This window comes from Mauremys mutica, chromosome 10, assembly GCF_020497125.1.
Source record: "Mauremys mutica isolate MM-2020 ecotype Southern chromosome 10, ASM2049712v1, whole genome shotgun sequence".
Classification (NCBI taxonomy): Eukaryota; Metazoa; Chordata; order Testudines; family Geoemydidae; genus Mauremys; species Mauremys mutica.
Genome location: NC_059081.1, coordinates 384,173 through 402,065, shown reverse-complemented (window position 1 = coordinate 402,065; position 17,893 = coordinate 384,173). Strand labels below are relative to the sequence as shown.

The 17,893-nt window shown below is 60.5% G+C and overlaps 1 protein-coding gene across 1 annotated transcript in view; it reads left to right on the top strand.

The window, feature by feature from the left end:
* The window catches only part of LOC123378542 (unconventional myosin-X-like), a 277,407-nt gene extending 273,355 nt beyond the window's left edge, over positions 1-4,052 (top strand). Inside the window, exon 41 of the mRNA XM_045032485.1 lies at positions 2,223-4,052. Within this exon, the coding sequence (XP_044888420.1) occupies positions 2,223-2,336 (114 nt within the window). The 3' untranslated portion in view covers positions 2,337-4,052. The remainder of the gene's footprint in view (positions 1-2,222) is intronic.
* The last annotated feature ends 13,841 nt before the right edge of the window (positions 4,053-17,893 follow it).

Here is a 17,893-nt window from a genome sequence, read left to right as displayed (position 1 = left end):
CCCAAGGAAGCAAGAGGGCCCTGCACCCGAAATCCTCAGTCAGCCGTGACTCTCAGCCAGCGAGTAAAACAGAAGGTTTATTAGTCGACAGGTACACAGCATAGAACAGATCTTGTTAGCATAGAAATCAGTGACTTTCAGCAACGTCCATCTTGAGGTAACCCTGGGCCAGACGCCCTGAACACCCCGCCCCTCAAGTCTCCAACCACAGACTGTCCGGGACCCAGCTGCCTGGCCTCCAACATGCCCATTGCCCCTCCTCACGGTCTTTATCCTGCTTCCCGGGCAAAGTGTCACCTGGTCGCATCCCTTTCCTGGTTCTCAGGTTACGAAGGACACCATCCATTGCTTACTTGCAAGCAGCTGGACAGCCTCACCTACCCCCAAAGGCCTCAGCAAATGTCTCACACCCATATTCCCACCACCTAGGCATTGGTGCAGTACATGGGAAACTGAGGTACACACAGTATTCATACAAGACAGTAAGACTCACATACAACATAACAAGGGGGAAAACCCCACTTCGTCACAGTGCTACAGACCAGAATAAGAAATGTCCTGCATTCTGCTCCAGAATGGGTTCTAGACTCCCTGACAAACATCTTCCTTATTTTGTGGACATATTGGGGCTCATGTACACCTACTCACCAATCCCATTAATATTAAGGGTCCTGAGGAAACACAGACAAGATGCAGCATTAATGAGCTGGGTGGCCCCACATGGCCCAGATGATTCTAATACTCTGATTTGGTGAACCTGTCAACATAGTCTACAATGTCAGTATCTCTTCTGCCCAAGGTAGTTTTGCAAAACAGAGGTCAGATCTTACATCCAGATCCAGCATTGTTACATCTGATAGCCTGGATGCTGGCTGGTTAACAATCATCAAAAGAAGCTGGTCAGATGAAGTCCAGAACATCTTGATACATAGCAGAAAAACCTCTATTATAGTGACTTTTACAGGAACATAGAAGAGGAAAATTCAGGCCCTATGGCTGCGCCATCTTATATGGTGCGCCATAAAGATGACGTTTAAGCCTCACCTCAAGTTCCTGCCTAAGGTTGTTTCCATTATTTAAATCAGTATATTTGCCTTCCAGTTTTCTTCCTCAAAAGACTCACTCAAACCAGGGGGAAGCCAAACTGCAGACCCTTTGCTATGTTAAGGGTTCTTTTCACCCAGAGATTTTCTGAATGGGTATCTAACTGTATTAGATCATGTGAAAGATAGCTAAACTAGATCCACCCAGGCAGATTAGAACCCCTTCCACTGGGGCACAGGCATTTTCTCTAAGTATCCCTATTTCAGAAGTGTGCAGGGCAGCTACATGGGGATTACCCAGCACTATTCCCTAGTTCAAGCCTAACAATCATATGCTCACTTAGTAGAACAGTCCCGCAATCTTTGTTTAAATGGGACTCCTAGAATCAGCCTCCTGACTCTGAGATAACTGCTGGCTAGTCCTCCGAAGTGGAATCCATCTCGAAGACTATGGAATGGTTACTTACAATAAATGTGGTTCTTCGAGTTGTTCTATCCTCATGGATTCCATGACCTGCCCTCCTTCCCTGTTACTATGGCATCCTATATTGTATGGATTTTTTATTGGCAAAGGAACTGAGGGACCATTTGGCCACTCTGCCCTTATTCCTCGGGCATGAGGTCCTCTGGGGCCCAAGCACGACACCAATGGATGTTGCTGGCCAAAAGACTCTGATTTTGAGTTCACGGAGTGCATGTCCATCCAGAAAGAACAGAATTGGAATCCATGTAGACAGCTCATCTCAAAGAACCACAGTTACTGTAATGTAAGTAATCATTCTGTGGTTTGTTAGGGAGGGGTAAAGTATTGTTACTTTTCCTGTTTTTGGTTAAGGTTCCTGCCTGTGCAACCTTAGTTTGGCCTCATTTCCTATACTTTTGAATTCCTGACTTTGGAAACTTTAATGTTTTAAACATTGTTTTTGTATGTAATTTATAAAAAATCATTAGACCTACCAAGCTGTGCCCATTTCTAAATTGAGTCATTGCATGATCATAGAGCTGTAACCCATCTATATTCCTCATCCCATGCCCTCACAATCTGTCACTTTTGATATTCCATGTCAAGTAACTATTGCCAGCACTTCAGGGCAGTGACTGTGTCTTTCTGCAAAGTGCCTCGTACACCTAACTACTGTGTTTTCAATCTGCCTACCCATCCTTTCATTTTTTGTCCAGGTGGGAGAGATAATAAAGATCATGAAAGCCTACATCAACATGATTGTGAAGAAACGCTGCAGTGTCAAATCAGTTACCAGTACGGACAGTCACGCTAGCATCTGGACTAGGTGATGAGAAGGAACCCTTATTCCATTAGCCAGAGGCACTTGGCATGTGGTGGGAGTTTACAACTTGCCAGCAGGATGTGTAGCAAAGATTTTTTTTTGTTTTAAGAACTTCACTGAACTGATTCCTACATAGAAACAAATTGAAATCACACATCACCACTTACAGTACCAAGGGATTTGCACCACATCCTAAAGATGTTAGTTAACATCAAAAACTGTTATAGTAAACATGAACAGCCGAGACTTGTATTCATCTTGGTTGTTCGAGGGACGCTATCTTAAAGAAACAAAGCCACAAGCTTCCTCTTATCTGTCGTCTTCTGCCTTTTTCACACTTGTCTGTCACACTGTCAGAAAAATACACAAGGAACAGTTCTGCACTAGAGGAAGCAGAATTGAATAGCTTTCAGTTTGTTGAAGAGCAACTGGGATCTGGTAATTGAGCTAAGAAAATATTTGTTTTAATTTATTTTTCAGCCAAACTTAAAGTTGCATTCCTTTTTCCCAGATTTCATAGGGTTTAATTCTGACTGCCTGGATGTCACAGGCCATTACATTTTACCTAGTTAACCTTGTGTTGCATCAAATAACTTGGGTTAGACTAAAGTATTTTGGTCCTCAGGAGCCTAAACAGTTGGTTGCCACAGCCAGAGAACAGGAATGTGTTTGCATGATTCTCTCTCATGGACAGGGGTGGGCTGTCTGAAATGGATCCTACTCAGGTTCAGCTCAAGCTACATTCTAAACAGCCATGGTTGAAAAGTGAAGGGTTGTCTATTCCTGGGGCATGAATGCCATTTAGTTGCATTTACAAGGAAACAGCTGTTTCAGCCCCCACCCCCAATTTTAGTTCAAACTCATCACTTTAAATGTAGTGACTTGGGTCCTGCCATACAATTTATTTAAATTTAGGCTTTTAGGATGTCCGGGATGGAGGGACAGTCGCCTTAGAAAAAGTGGTGGCTCTTACTAAGCACACAGTGTGCAGATGAACTACCCTTCCTTCCACTCTAGTCCAACAGGCAATTCCGCCACTTTCTCCTGCAACATTCCAACAAGAACTTCACATGCCACTCAGTTCTAACTAGCTCCTTTACCAGTAAAGGTCCTTTCTTCCACTCCATGAGGCTTTAACAAAACCCAAAGAGAACAATTTGCTGTCACAGAAAACAGGACTAGCATAGTTGGCATATTTCTCTTCCTCCTATCCCCCAACCATTCTGCAACAGGCACACACCAGACCTGTCACTAGGCTAAGCACGTACAGTGTTCACATTACATTTTTTTAAACTGTAATTTTGCCTTAAAAAGCCTTATTGATGAGTCTTACAAGAGTCCTTTTTTGTCACTTCCATAATAAAATGGATGACGAGGTGGCATCTTCAAATGGTCAGGAAAGGCAAGGAGATAGGCAAAATAACACTGGCCACATTGCATATTTGGTCAAATACACTGAATGGAGCCTTTTAATATATTGAACCATAGCTCTAATTTCCCCTGCCCTACTGCCATAGTCTAGCTCTTGGGTAGCTGCAGGCAGCTTGAACCCAGTTGGGAATGTTAACAACTCTCACTTCTTGTTCTGACATGCTCATTTCTATTACAGATTTCCTTCTGCTCTCTTTTTTTAATTTGTAACTGGCTTTACAAAATGAAGGTTTAATAAATTATTGGCTTGCATGGCCTGTTTTCCTTCACAGATGTTGTGCACAAACTGTTGTGTGTGCATGTGTACATGTTTGTACCGAGGTCTGTCACCCAGTGCTGATATGCAGACATAGCTGAGCATGAGGGGGAAAGCAATTGCTTAGCAACAATGTGAGGAGCAGATTTTGCTTCGGTGACACCTTGAGAGGCCCAGGATGGGGTAGAAAATGTTTCAAGCCCTCTTGGTGTTCGTGCTGCACATGGTGCTCTCTTGGATGGCGATTGTATCTTTGGTTAGGGGGGGAGAGCCCAGGCCCACCCTGAGACAGTTCTTGAAACTGGGGTTTTGTATCACCATTCCTAAGCAAATGACCAAAGGAAGAAAGGGGGGAGAAATTCAGAGAGGTCGATGTACCGCCCAACAGCCCTCAGATTCATCGTATATATGGGCTCTGTCCATTCAGCCGGGTCCCCCAGCGTTTAGTATGGAGCATCACCAACTTATGTTTTGGGTATTCTTTTGGTGAGTGCTGGGATTTCAGATGGTTAAGGGTCAGGGGTTAGGGTTGGGTTTAGGGTTCGGATTTAGGTTGAGGGTTGTAGGATGAGGGCTCAGTGAGGTTTAGGGTTGGGTTAGGGTCAGGGGTTAGGGTAGGGTTGGGGTCAGGGTTAGGTTAGGGTAAGGGTTTAGGGTTCGGGTGAGGGGTTAGGGTGAGGGGCTGGGTTTAGGTTTAGGGTGAGGGTGTTAGGGTGAGGGATAGGGGTTAGGGTTAAGGATTGGGGTCAGGGGTAGGGTTGGGGTTGGCCCTGGCCCTTATCCTCACCCTTGCCCTGCTCCTTGACCTTTGACCCTAGACCCTCGCCCTCACCCTGACCTTTGACCCTTGACTCTTGAACCCCGACCCTCTCCATCACCCTAACCCTAGACCCGCGCCCTCTCCCTCACCATGACTTTGACCATTGACCCCCAACTCTCTCCGTCACCCTCACCCCAAACCCTTGACCCTCAGCCTGGCCCTGACCCTTATCCTCACCCTGCCCTTGACCTTTGACACTTGACCTTTGACCCTAATCCTAAAACCTAGACCCTCGCCCTAACCCTGACTTTGACCCTTGACCCCCGACCCTCTCCGTCACCCTGACCCTCATCCTAGACCCTCATCCTCAGCCTCTCCCTCACCCAGACCCTTGACCCCCGACCCTCACCCTGCCCTTGACCCCCGATCCTCTCCGTCACCCTGACCCTAGGCCCTCGCCATCACCCTGAACCTTATCCTCACCCTCACCCTGCCCTTTGACCTTTGACCCTACCCCTAGACCCTCACCCTCTTCCACACTCTGCCCCTTGACCTTTGACTCTAATCCTAGATCCTCTCCCTCTCCCTGGACGTTTGACCTTTGACCCCCGACCCTCACAATCACCCTGCTCCTTGACCTTTGACCCCCCCAACCCTAGACCTCGCCCTCTCCCTCATCCTGACCTTTGACCCCCAACCCTCTCCGTCACCCTCACCCTAATCCTAACCCTAACCCCCTGGCAACGCCTAAGCCCCCCCCCGGGACCCTGAAAGCCCCCAGAGAGGGCTCTGTGCCCCCCAGGAAGCCCCTCAGCCCCCCCAGGACCCCGACAGCCCACGGAGAGCGCTCTGTGCCCCCCTGGAACCTCCCTGGGACCCCAACAGCCCCCAGAGAGAGCTCTGTGCCCCCCGGCACTCCCTAAGACGCCCTGGGACCCCGACAGCCCCCAGGAAGGGCTTTGTGCCCCTCCAGAAGCCCTCAGCCCCCCCGGCACCCCGACAGCCCCCAGAGAGGGCTCTGTGCCCCCCGGAAGTGCCTAAGCCACCCCGGGACCCCGACAGCCCCTAGAGAGTGGTCTGTGCCCCCCCAGCACCTCCGAAGCCCCCCCGGGACCCCGGCAGCCCCCAGAGAGGGCTCTGTGCCCCTCTGGCTACCCTAAGCCCCCCCAGGACCCCGGAAGCCCTCAGAGAGGGCTCTGTGCCCTCCCGGCACCCTCTAAGCCCCCCCAGGACCCCGAAAGCCCCCAGAGAGGGCTCTGTGCCCCCTGGCACCTCCTCAGCCCCCCCGGAAACTCGACAGCCCGTGGAGATGGCTCTGTGCCCCCCGGAAACCCCCCGCCGTCCCCCCCAGGACCCCAACAGCCCCCACAGAGGGCCCTGTGCCCCCCAGAAGCCCCTAAGACCCCCCTAAGACCCCCCCAGGACCCCGACTGCCCCCAGAGAGGGCTCTGTGCCCCCTGGCACCCCCTAAGCCCCCCCGGGACCCCGACAGCCCCCAGAGAGGGCTCTGTGCCCCTCTGACACCCCCTAAGCCCCCCCAGGACCCCGACAGCCCCCAGAGAGGGCTCTGGGGTCCCGGGGGGGCACAACAGCCCCCAGAGAGGGCTCTGTGTCCCCCCGTCGGCCCCCTCGGGACCCCAACAGCCCCCAGAGAGGGCTCTGTGCCCCCCGGCACCCCCTCAGCCCACCCGGGACCCCGACAGCCCCAGAGAGGGCTCTGTGCCCCCCCAGAAGTCCCTAAGCGCCCCCGGGACCACAACAGCCCCAGAGAGGGCTCTTTGCCCCCCCGGAAGCCCCTCAGCCCCCCCGGGACCCTGACAGCCCCCAGAGAAGACTGTGCCCCCCGGAAACCCTTCAGCCCCCCCAGAATCCCGACAGCCCCCAGAGAGGGCTGTGTGCCCCCCCAAAGCCCCTCAACCCCCCCCGGGACCCCGACAGCCCGTGGAGAGGGCTCTGTGGCCCCCCGGAAGCCCTCAGCACCCACAGGACCCGAACAGCCCGCAGAGAGGGCTCTGTCCCCCCCCCAGAAGCCCCTCATCCCCCCCAGGACCCCAACAGATCCCAGAGAGGGCTCTGTGCCCCCCGAAGCCCCCACGGGACCCCAACAAACCCCAGGGAGTGCTCTGTGCCCTTCCGGAAGCCCCTCAGCCCCCCCTGGGACCCCGACAGCCCTCAGAGAGTGCTCTGTGCCCCCCGGAAGCTCCTCAGACCCCCCAGGACCCCGACAGCCCGCAGAAAGAGCTCTGTGCCCCCCGAGCAGCCCAACAGCCTCCCCGGGACCACGACAGCCCCCAGAGAACTCTGTGCCTCCCTGGCAGCCCCTAAGCCCCCCCGAGAGAGCTCTGTGCCCCCACGGCACCCCCTAAGTGCCCCCTGGGACACTGACAGCACCCAGAGAGGGCTCTCTGCCCCCCCGGAAGCCCTGAGCCCCCCCTGGGACCCCGACAGTCCCCAGAGAGAGCTCTGTGCCTCCCTGGCAGCCCCTAAGCCCCCCCGGGACCCCGACAGCACCCAGAGAGGGCTCTGTGCCCCCCCCCGGAAGCCCTGAGCCCCCCCTGGGACCCCGACAGTCCCCAGAGAGAGCTCTGTGCCCCCGCGGAAGCCCCTCAGCCCCTCCGGGACTCTGAAAGCCCACAAAGAGGGCTCTGATCCCCCCCGGATGCTCCTCAGCCCCCCCCGGGACCCCGAAAGCCCCCAGAGATTGCTCTGATCCCACCCAGAAGCTCCTCAGCCGTCCTGGGACCCCAAGAGCCCCCACAGAGGACTCTGTGCCCCCCGGCACCCCCTAAGCCCCCCCGGTCCCCAACAGCCCCCAGAGAGGGTTCTGTGCCCCCCGGAAACCCCTCAGCCTCCCCGGGACCCCGACAGCCCCCAGAGAGGGCTCTGTGACCCCCAGCAGCCCCTCAGCCCCCCTGGAACCCCAACAGCCCCCAGAGAGGGCTCTGAGCCCCCCCGGAAGCCCCTCAGCCTCTCCGGGACCCCGACAGCCTCCAGAGAGGGCTCTATGCCCCCCCAGTTCCCCCTCAGCCCCCCTGGGACCCCAACAGCCCCCAGAGAGGGCTCTGAGTCCCCCCGGCAGCCCCTCAGCCCCCCGGGACCCCGACAGCCCCCAGAGAGGGCTCTGTGCCCCCCGGAAGCTCCTCAGCCCCCTTGGGATCCCGACAGCCCCCAGAGAGGGCTCTTTGACCCCCCAGGAAGCCCCTCAGCCCCCCTGGGACCCCAAAAGCCCCCAGAGATTGCTCTGATCCCACCTGGAAGCTCCTCAGCCACCCCGGGACCCCAACAGCCCCCAAAGAGGACTCTGTGCCACCCCGGCACCCCCTAAGCCTCCCCGGGACCCCGACAGCCCCCAAAGAGGGCTGTGTGCCCCCCTGGCACCCCCTCAGCCTCCCGGGATCCCGAAACCCCCAGAGAGGGCTCTGTGCCCCCCCGGAAGCCCCTCAGCCCCCCTGGGACCCCAAAAGCCCCCAGAGAGGGCTCTGTGACCCCCGGAAGCTCGTCAGGCCCCTTGGGACCCCGACAGCACCCAGATAGGGCTCTGTGCCCCCCCCGGTTCCCCCTAAGCCCCCCTGGGACCCTGTCAGCACCCAGCGAGGGCTCTGTGCCCCCCAGAAGCTCCTCAGCCCCCTTGGGATCCTGACAGCCCCCTGAGAGGGCTCTCTGCCCCTCCGGAAGCCCCTCAGTCCCCCCAGGACCCCGACAGCCCCCTGAGAGGGCACTGTGCCCCCCCGGAAGCCCCTCAGCCCCCCCGGGACCCCGACAGCCCCAAGAGAGGGCTCTTTGACCCCCCCAGGAAGCCCCTCAGCCCCCCTGGGACCCCAAAAGCCCCCAGAGATTGCTCTGATCCCACCTGGAAGCTCCTCAGCCGCCCCGGGACCCCAACAGCCCCCACAGAGGACTCTGTGCCCCCCGGTACCTCCTAAGCCCCCCCGGGACCCCGACAGCCCCCAGAGAGGGCTCTGTGCCCTCCCGGCATCCTCTCAGCCCCCCGGGATCCTGACAGCCCCCAGAGAGGGCTCTGTGCCCCCCCGGAAGCCCGTCAGCCCCCCCAGGACCCCGACAGCCCCCAGAGAGGGCTCTGTGACCCCCGGCAGCCCCTCAGCCCCCCGGGACCCCAACAGCCCCCAGAGAGGGCTCTGAGCCCCCCCGGAAGCCCCTCAGCCCCCCGGGACCCCGACAGCCCCCAGAGAGGGCTCTGAGCCCCCCCGGAAGCCCCTCAGCCTCCCCGGGACCCCGACAGCCCCCAGAGAGGGCTCTGTGCCCCCCGGAAGCTCCTCAGCCCCCTTGGGACCCCGACAGCACCCAGATAGGGCTCTGTGCCCCCCGGCACCCCCTAAGACCCCCCTAAGCTCTCTCCAGGCTGTAGGGTTCCTGAGGGGGCTTAGGGGGTTCCAGGGATCCTCACAGCCCTCTCTCCAGGCTGTAGGAGTCCCGAGGGGGCTTAGGGGTTTCGGGGGGACCCCCCAGCCCTCTCTCCAGGCTGTAGCGGTCCTGGGGGGGCTTAGGGGGTTCCGAGGGACCCCCCAGACCTCTCTCCAGGCTGTAGGGGTCCCGGAGGGGGTTAGGGGGTTCAAGGGAACCCCCCCAGCCCTCCGTCCAGTCTGTAGGGGTCCTGGGGGGGCTTAAGTGGTAGCGTGGGTGGCTATGGGGATTCGGGTGGAACCCCCAGCCCTCCATCCAGTCTGTAGGGGTCCTGGGGGGGCTAAGGGGTTCTTGGAGGCCCCCCACCCCTCACTCCAGGCTGTAGGGTTCCCGGGGGAGCTTAGGAGGTTCGGGGGGACCCCCCCCAGACCTCTCTCCAGGCTGTAGTTGTTCTGGGGGGGCTTAGGGGTTTCGGGGGGACCCCCCAGCCCTCTCTCCAGGCTGTAGGGGTCCCGGGGGTCTTAGTGGGTTCCACGCAGGGGCGGCTCTAGGCACCAGCAAAACAAGCTGGTGCCTAGGGCGGCAAAATGTAGGGGGCGTTCCCTGCCGCCGGGGAGCGGGGGCGGGCAGGCTGGGCCGGCGGACCTGCCGCAGTCATGCCTGCGGGAGGTCTGCCGCAGGCATGACTGCGGAGGGGGCGCTCGTCCCGCGGCTCGGCTGGACCTCCCGCAGGCATAACTGCGGACGGTTCGCTGGTCCCGCGGCTCGGCTGGACCTCCCGCAGGCATGCCTGCGGCAGCTCAACCGGAGCCGCCGGACCAGCGAACCGCCCGCAGCTGCGGGAGGTCCAGCCGAGCCGCGCGACCAGCGGACCGTCCGCAGTCATGCCCGCAGGAGGTCCGCTGCTCCCGCGGCTCCGGGGCGCCTCCCGCGCATGACTGCTTGGGGCGGCCAAAAACGTAGAGCCGCCCCTGGTTCCACGAGACCCCCCAGACCTCGCTCCAGGATGTAGGGGTCCCCGGGAGGCTAAGGGGGTTCAGGGGGAACCACCAGAACTCTCTCCAGGGTTTAGGAGTCCCGGGGGGGCTTAGGGGGCTTGGGGGGACCCCCCCCAGACCTCTCTCCAGGCTGTAGGGGTCCCGGGGGGGCTTAGGGGTATCGGGGAGAACCCCCAGCCCTGTCTCCAGGCTGTAGGGTTCCTTGGAGGGTTAGGGGGTTCTGGGGGCCCCCCCATCCCTCTCTCCAGGCTGTAGGGTTCCCGGGGAGGCTTAGGGTGTTCGGGGGGACCCCCCAGACCTCTCTCCAAGCTGTAGGGTTCCTGGGGGTGCTTAGGAGGTTCCGGGTGTCCCCCCAGCCCTCTCTCCAGGCTGTAGGGGTCCCAGGGGGGGCTTAGGGGGTTCGGGGTGACCCCCCTTGCCCTCTCTCCAGGCTGTAGGGGTGCCAGTGATTAAGGGATTCCTGGGGCCCGCCAGCACTCTCTCCAAGCTGTAGCACTCCTGGGGGGGATTAAGGGGGTCGGGGGGCCCCCCAGACCTCTCTCCAGGCTGTAGGGGTCCTGGGGGGCTTAGGGGGTTCCGCGGGACCCCCCAGCCTTTTCTCCAGGCTGTAGGATTCCTGGGGGGGGTTAGAGGGTTCCGGGGGGCCCCCCCAGCCCTCTCTCCAGGGTGTAGGGTTCCCGGGGGGCTTAGGGGGTGCGAGGGGACACCCCAGACCTCTCTCCAGGCTGTAGGGGTCCCGGGGGGCTTAAGGGGTTCCGAGGGCCCCCCCCAGCACACTCTCCAGGCTGTAGGGGTCCCGAGGGGTCTTAGGGGGTTCCGGGGGTCCCCCCAGACCTCTTTCTAGGCTGTAGGGGTCCCAGGGGGCTTAGGGGGTCCGGGGGTCCCCCCAGCCCTCTCTCCAGTCTGTAGGGTTCCTGGGGGTGTTTAGGGGGTTCCGGGGGGCCCCCCAGCACACTCTCCAGGCTGTAGGGGTCCCGAGGGGTCTTAGGGGGTTCCGGGGGACCCCCCAGACCTCTTTCTAGGCTGTAGGGGTCCCAGGGGGTCCGGGGGTCCCCCCAGCCCTCTCTCCAGTCTGTAGGGTTCCTGGGGGTGTTTAGGGGGTTCCGGGGGGGCCCCCAGCACTCTCTCCAGTCTGTAGGGTTCCTGGGGGCATTTAGGGGGTTCCGGGGGGCCCCCCAGCACTCTCTCCAGGCTGTAGCAGTCCTGGGGGGGATTAAGGGGGTCGGGGGGCCCCCCAGACCTCTCTCCAGGCTGTAGGGGTCCCGGGGGGCTTAGGGGGTTCCGCGGGACCCCCCCAGCCTTTTCTCCAGGCTGTAGGATTCCTGGGGGGGGTTAGAGGGTTCCGGGGGGACCCCCCCTGCCCTCTCTCCAGGCTGTAGGGTTCCTGGGGGGCTTAGGGGGTTCCAGGGGACCCCCCCAGACCTCTCTCCAGGCTGTAGGGGTCCCAGGGGGCTTAGGGGGATTCAGGGGGACCCCTGCCCTCTCTCTAGGCTGTAGGGGCCCTGGGGGGGCTTAGCGGGTTCAGGGGGAACCCCCAGACCTCTCTCCAGGCTTTAGGAGTCCCGGGGGAAGCTTAGGGGGTTCGGGGGGATCCCCCAGATCTCTCTCCAGGCTGTAGGGTTCCTGGGGGAGCATAGGGGGGTCCGGGGGTCCCCCCAGCCCTCTCTCCAGTCTGTAGGGTTCCTGGGGGCGTTTAGGGGGTTCCGGGGCCCCCCCAGCCCTCCCTCCAGGCTGTAGGGTTCCCGGGAGGGCTTAGGGGGTGCGGGGGGACCCCGCAGACCTCTCTCCAGGATGTAGCAGTCCCGGGGGGGCTTAGGGGTTTCGGGGGCACCCCCCAGCCCTCTCTCCAGGCTGTAGGGGTCCCAGAGGGCTTAGGGGGATTTGGGGGGACCCCCCAGACCTCTCTCCAGGCTGTAGGGTTCCCAGGGGGGCTTAGGAAGTTTGGGGGGACCACCAGACCTCTCTCCAGGCTGTAGGATTCCTGGGGGGGTTAGGGGGTTCAGGGGGTACCACCAGGGGACCACCAGACCTCTCTCCAGGCTGTAGGATTCCTGGGGGGGGTTAGGGGGTTCAGGGGGTACCCCCAGCCCTCTCTCCAGGCTGTAGGAGTCCCTGGGGGGCTTAGGGGGTTCGGGGCCCCCCCCAGACCTCTCTCCAGGCTGTAGGGGTCCCAGGGCGCTTAGGAGGATTTGGGGGGACCCCCAGCCCTCTCTCCAGGCTGTAGGGTTGCTGGGGGGGGCTTAGAGGGTTCCAGGGGGCCCCCCAGCCCTCTCTCCAGGCTTTAGGGTTCCCGGGGGGTGCTTAGAGGATTCCAGGAGGCCCCCCAGCCCTCTCTCCAGGGTTTAGGGTTCCTGGGGGGCTTAGGGGGTTCGGGCCCCCCCCCAGACCTCTCTCCAGGCTGTAGGGGTCCCAGGGCGCTTAGGAGGATTTGGGGGTCCCCCCAGACCTCTCTCCAGTCTGTAGGGGTCCTGGGGGGATTTGGGGGGGGGCCACAGACCTCTCTCCAGGTTGTAGGGTTCCCGGGGGGCTTAGGGGGTTCGGGGGAACCCCAGACCTCTCTCCAGGCTGTAGGGGGTCCCATGGGGGCTTTAGGGGTTCCGGGGGGCCCCCAGCACTCTCTCCAGGCTGTAGGGGTTCCAGGGGGCTTAGTGGGATTAGGGGGGACCCCCAGACCTCTCTCCGGGCTGTAGGAGTCCTGGGGGCCTTAGGGGGTACCAGGGGGGCCCCCAGCCCTCTCTCCAGGCTGTAGGGGTCCAAGGGGTGGCTATGGGGATTCGGGTGGACCCCCCAGCCCTCTGTCCAGTCTGTAGGGGTCCTGGGGGGGCTTAAGGGGTTCTGGGAGCCCCCCAGCACTCTCTCCAGGCTATAGGGTTCCCAGGGGGCTTAGGGGGATTCGGGTGGCACAGATACCTCTCTCCAGGCTGTAGTGGTCCCGGAGGGGGGCTTAGGGGGTTCCGGTGGGCACAGATAACTACGTCTAGGCTGGAGGCGTCCCTTGGGGTTTAGGGGGTTTCTGAGGTGCACAGATACCAGCCTCCAAGCTTTAGGGGTCCCACGTGGCCTTAGGGGATTCGTGGGGTTCAGAGATACCTACGTCTGGGCTGGAGGGGTCCCGAGGGGATTAGTGGAGTTGGGGGTGGGCACAGATACCTATATCCAGGCTGTAGACATTCCTGGGGGGATTACGGGGTTTGTGGGGGGGGCGCAAATACCTACATCCATGGTGGAGGGGTCCCTGGGGGGCTTAGAGGGTTTGTGGGGGGCACATATACCAACGTCCAGGCTGTAGGGGTCTGGGGGGAATTAGGGGTTTCGTGGGGGGTACAGATACCTATGTCCATGGTGGTGTGGTCCCTGGGAGGCCTAGGGGGTTGTGGGTGTCAGAAATACCTTCATCCAGGCTAGATGGGTCCCGGCGGGATTAGGGGTTTGTGGGAGGCACAGATACCTATGTAAGCAGAGTCAGGATGAGCTCTACCCTGACATCTGGTGGTGAATTATGGCGAGTGTGGAAAATAATTTCAGGGGCTGATCGTGTTTGCATAGGCACAGCCCACGGCATCCTGGGATGGTTGCTTTGGCAGCTGTGGGATCCCCCGTTTCTTTGTTGTTAGGGTGGCAGAAGGGTAGTGTTGTCACCCTGAGTGTGTGGATGAGGAACTGTGAAACTGCTTTGTGACAGGGAATCTCACCATGACTTGAGTGGCAGTCGCTAGACAAGGGAGTGGGCTCCTTGGGTAACCCAGAAACTCTGATTACACCTGCTTTTCTCTCTGGTGTTGAATAGCAGAGCTGATTTTTGCATTCTCTTAAGAATCTAAGTTCTACGTTTCTGAGCTGAAATCACTAAAGAGCTGTTTTAAGTAGTGGGGGAGCCTGAAGCTATATTACAGAGCAGTTTGTGGGGACGGCTGGAGCAGATTACAGGATGGCTGGTGGAGCAGAGCAGCTGGCAGAGCGAAGCAGTTTGTGGGACGGCTGGAGCAGATCACAGGGTGGCTGGTGGAGCAGAGCAGCTGGCAGAGCGGAGCAGTTTGTGGGACGGCTGGAGCGGATCGAGGGACGGCTGGTGGAGCAGAGCAGCTGGCAGAGCGGAGCAGTTTGTGGGACGGCTGGAGCGGATCGAGGGACGGCTGGTGGAGTAGAGCAGCTGGCAGAGCGGAGCAGTTTGTGGGACGGCTGGAGCGGATCGAGGGACGGCTGGTGGAGCAGAGCAGCTGGCAGAGCGGAGCAGTTTGTGGGACAGTTGGAGCAGATCACAGGATGGCTGGTGGAGCAGAGCAGCTGGCAGAGTGGAGCAGTTTGTGGGACGGCTGGAGTGGATCGAGGGACGGCTGGTGGAGCGGAGCAGCTGGTGGAGCAGAGGTGAGCAGTTCCTGGGGAAGGCGGAAGCAGAATCCCATGGAGAGGTAGGGCAATCAGCCCTGGACCACGTAAGGTTCCCCTTTCTACCAAGGCTGGCAGGGGGAAAACACCTGCAGAGAGACTCATGAACTCTGGGCCTGTGGTTGATTTTTGGGTTGCTGGACTCGGGATATTTGAGGCATTGGACTTTGGAGTCTTGGGGTGATTTGGGGGTTGCTGGACTCAAGAACCCAGGGAAAAGGACTCGGCCTAGTTGAGGTGTTTTCCCAATTTAATGCTATGTTGTTTATCTCATGTTATTAAACTTTTTCTGCTGCACCCAGACTCTGTGCTTGTGGGAGGGGAGCTATTGCCTCTTTGAGGCGCCCAGGGGTGTGTGTGTAAGATTTTCCAGGTCACTGGGTGGGGGCTCGAGCTGGTTTGCATTATGTTGTAGGGAAGGGTCCCCTATGTATTGAACCCGGCCCTTGCTGCTCTCAATGCAGCCTGGCAGAAGGGTTACAACTACGTCCAGGCTGGAGGGGTCCCTGGGGAGCTTAGGGGGTTTGTGTGGGGCACAGATACCTATGTCCAGGCTGGAGGGTCCCAGGGGTGCTTATGGGGTTAGGGGTGGCACAGATACCTACATCCAGGCTGTAGGGGTCCCTGGGGGGCTTAGAGGGTTTGTGGGAGGCACAGATACCTATGTCCAGGCTGGAGGGTCCCAGGGTGCTTAGGGGGGGGGCTCAGATACCTGCGTCCTGGCTGTAGGGGTCCCAGGTGTGCTTATGGAGTTCAGGGGTGCACAGGTACCTCTGTCCAGGCTGTAGGGGTCCCGGAGCGGGGGCTTAGGGTTTTGGGGGGGCACAGATTCCTATCTCTGGGCTTTAGATGTCCCTGGGGGGCTTAGAGGGTTCGTGGGGGGCACAGATACCTACGACCAGGCTGCAGGGGTCCCTTGGGGGCTTAGGGGCTTTGTGGGGGGCCCAGATACCTAAGTCCAAGCTGGAGGGGTCCCTGAGGGGCTTATGGTGGTTGCGGGGGACACAGATACCTTCGTCCAGGCTGGAGGGATCCTGGGAGGCTTAGGGTATTTGTGGGGGGCACCAATACCTACATCCAGTCTGTAGGGGCCCCTGGAGGGCTTAGAATCTTTTTTGGGGGCACAGATACCAACTTCCAGGGTTTAGGCAACCCTGGGGGACTTAGGGGGTTTGTGGGGGTCACAGATACCTACGTAAAGGCTGTAGGGGTCCCTGGGGGACTTTGGGAGTTCGTGGAGGGCAGGGGCGGCTCTAGGAATTTGGTCACCCCAAGCAGTCATGCCTGCAGGAGGTGCACCGGAGCCGCAGGACCAGAGGACCTCCCACATGACTGCATAGGGTCCCCTGGTCCCGCAGCTCTAGTGGACCTCCCACAGCAGGTGCGGCGGCTCCGGTGGAGTATCCGCAGGCATGACTTCGGAAGGTCCGCCGGGCCCGCCTGCCGCCCTCCAGGGAAAATGCCGCCCCATGTGTGCGCTTGGCGCGCTGGGGTCTGGAGCCGGCCCTGGCAGGGGGCAGAAATACTTATGTCCAGGCTGTAGGGTTCCCTTTGGGGCTTTGTGGGGAGCACATATTCCTATGTCCAGGCTGTAGGGGTCCCAGGGGGCTTCGGGGGTTTGTGGGGGCACAGATACCTACGTCCAGGCTGTAGGGGAAGCTGGGGGTCTTACGGGGGTAGTGCAGGCACAGATACCTACGTACAGAGAAGAGGGGTCCCAGGGGGCTTTGGGGGTTTATGTGGGGGACAGATAGCGTCATCCAGGCTGTAGAGATCCTTGGGAGGCTTACGCGGTTTTGTGGGGGGCACAGATACCTACGTCCAGGCTGGAGGAATTCCGGGATGGATTAGGGAGTTTCTGGGGGGCAGAGATATCTACATCCAGGCTGTAGGGTTCCCTTGGTTTCTTAGGGGGTTCGTGGGGGGCACAGATACCTACGTACAGTGGTGAGCCGGAGCCGGTTGGCAGGAACTGGTTGCTAAATTTGAAGCCGGTTTAGAACCTGTTGTTAGGGTTACCATACAGCGAGCAGCTGGGGGTGCTGCTGGGAGACAGGACCCCTGGCTCTGTGTAGCTAGAGCTCCTTTTTCTGAGCGCTCCCTTCCCCCGGTTTGCCCGGCAGCCCACCCCCCAGCCTCATCACCCCCGGATTCCTGCCCTCCGAGTTTCCTCTTACCTTGGGCTCTGGCCGGCTGATTGAATCAGGCTGCAGCTCTCAGTCTGCGGGAGCTGATTCAATCAGCCTGCGGAGCCCAAGGTAAGACGAGACTGGGAGGGGAGACTGTGGGGGTGACGGGGCTCGGGGGGCTGCGGGGCAAACCGGGGGAAGGTAGCGCAGCCTGGGGCAAAGGACGCTGGGCTCTGCAGCTGCAGTCTCCCAGCAGCAGCCGCCGCCCCCGCTGCAGGGGAATCACACTGCAGCTGGCAGCCTGCGGAGCCCCAGGTGAGCCGGGAAGGGGGAATCAGAGAGTGACGGGGCTGGGGAGGGGGAAGGAATTGGGGGGTGACGTGGCTCGTGGGGGGAGGAATTGGGGGGTGACGAGGCGGGGGGGGGGGGAGAAGAGGGCTGGGATCCCAGGGGGAGGGGGAGTAATTAATAGCAGCTGTTCCCCTAGCAAAACCCTCCCCGCTACGTTCCCTCCCCAGTGTTGCCTCATTGGCTCCAGTCTGTAGCTCGGTGTTTAAAGCCGACAGGATCGATCCGGGTCCAGCTCTCTCTCCGGCACTGGTGGGTTTCGCAGAGTTCTGCACACGGCCCCAGTCTCCAGCTGTTCAATCCTCCACCGGGGGGGTTAATAGCGGGGGTCCCAGCCCGAGCCCCCAGCCCCCGCTGCGGGGAGGGGCGCAGGGCGGGATGACGCAGGGGCTTGTGGGAGTGGCAGTGCGCCCCGGCCTACAACTCCCATCAGCCCCCGCGGACCCAGTGGGCGGCGCTTTGGGCGCGACGGGCTGCGCTCGCAGGGCGGGGCCTGGAGCGGAAGTGACGTCAGCGGGCTGGAGGCCGCCCGTGGTAATCGGGGGACGCTAGTGCATTGGGCGGGAGGTGCTGCGGCGCCGGGACGTGGGGCCCGCCCAGCGACCCCGCCCCCCCCGCGGAGTGTTGGGACCGGCCCCGCCTCCCCCCTAAGTGCTTCCACAGCCCCCCCAGCACCACCGCCTCCCCCCCAGCGCCCCTCACCCAGCCACAGCCCCCCCCCGGCGCGTCTTTCCTCTCCCCCACGGGCTCCTACAGCGCCTCTTTCCTCCCCCCCCCGGCACCCCCAGCGCGCCTCTCCCCCCCCCGCCCAGCCACAGCCCCTTCCCCACCCCCACCTCCCCCCGGCACCCCCATAATCCTCCAGCCACAGTTCCCCCCCATCTCCATCGCTTC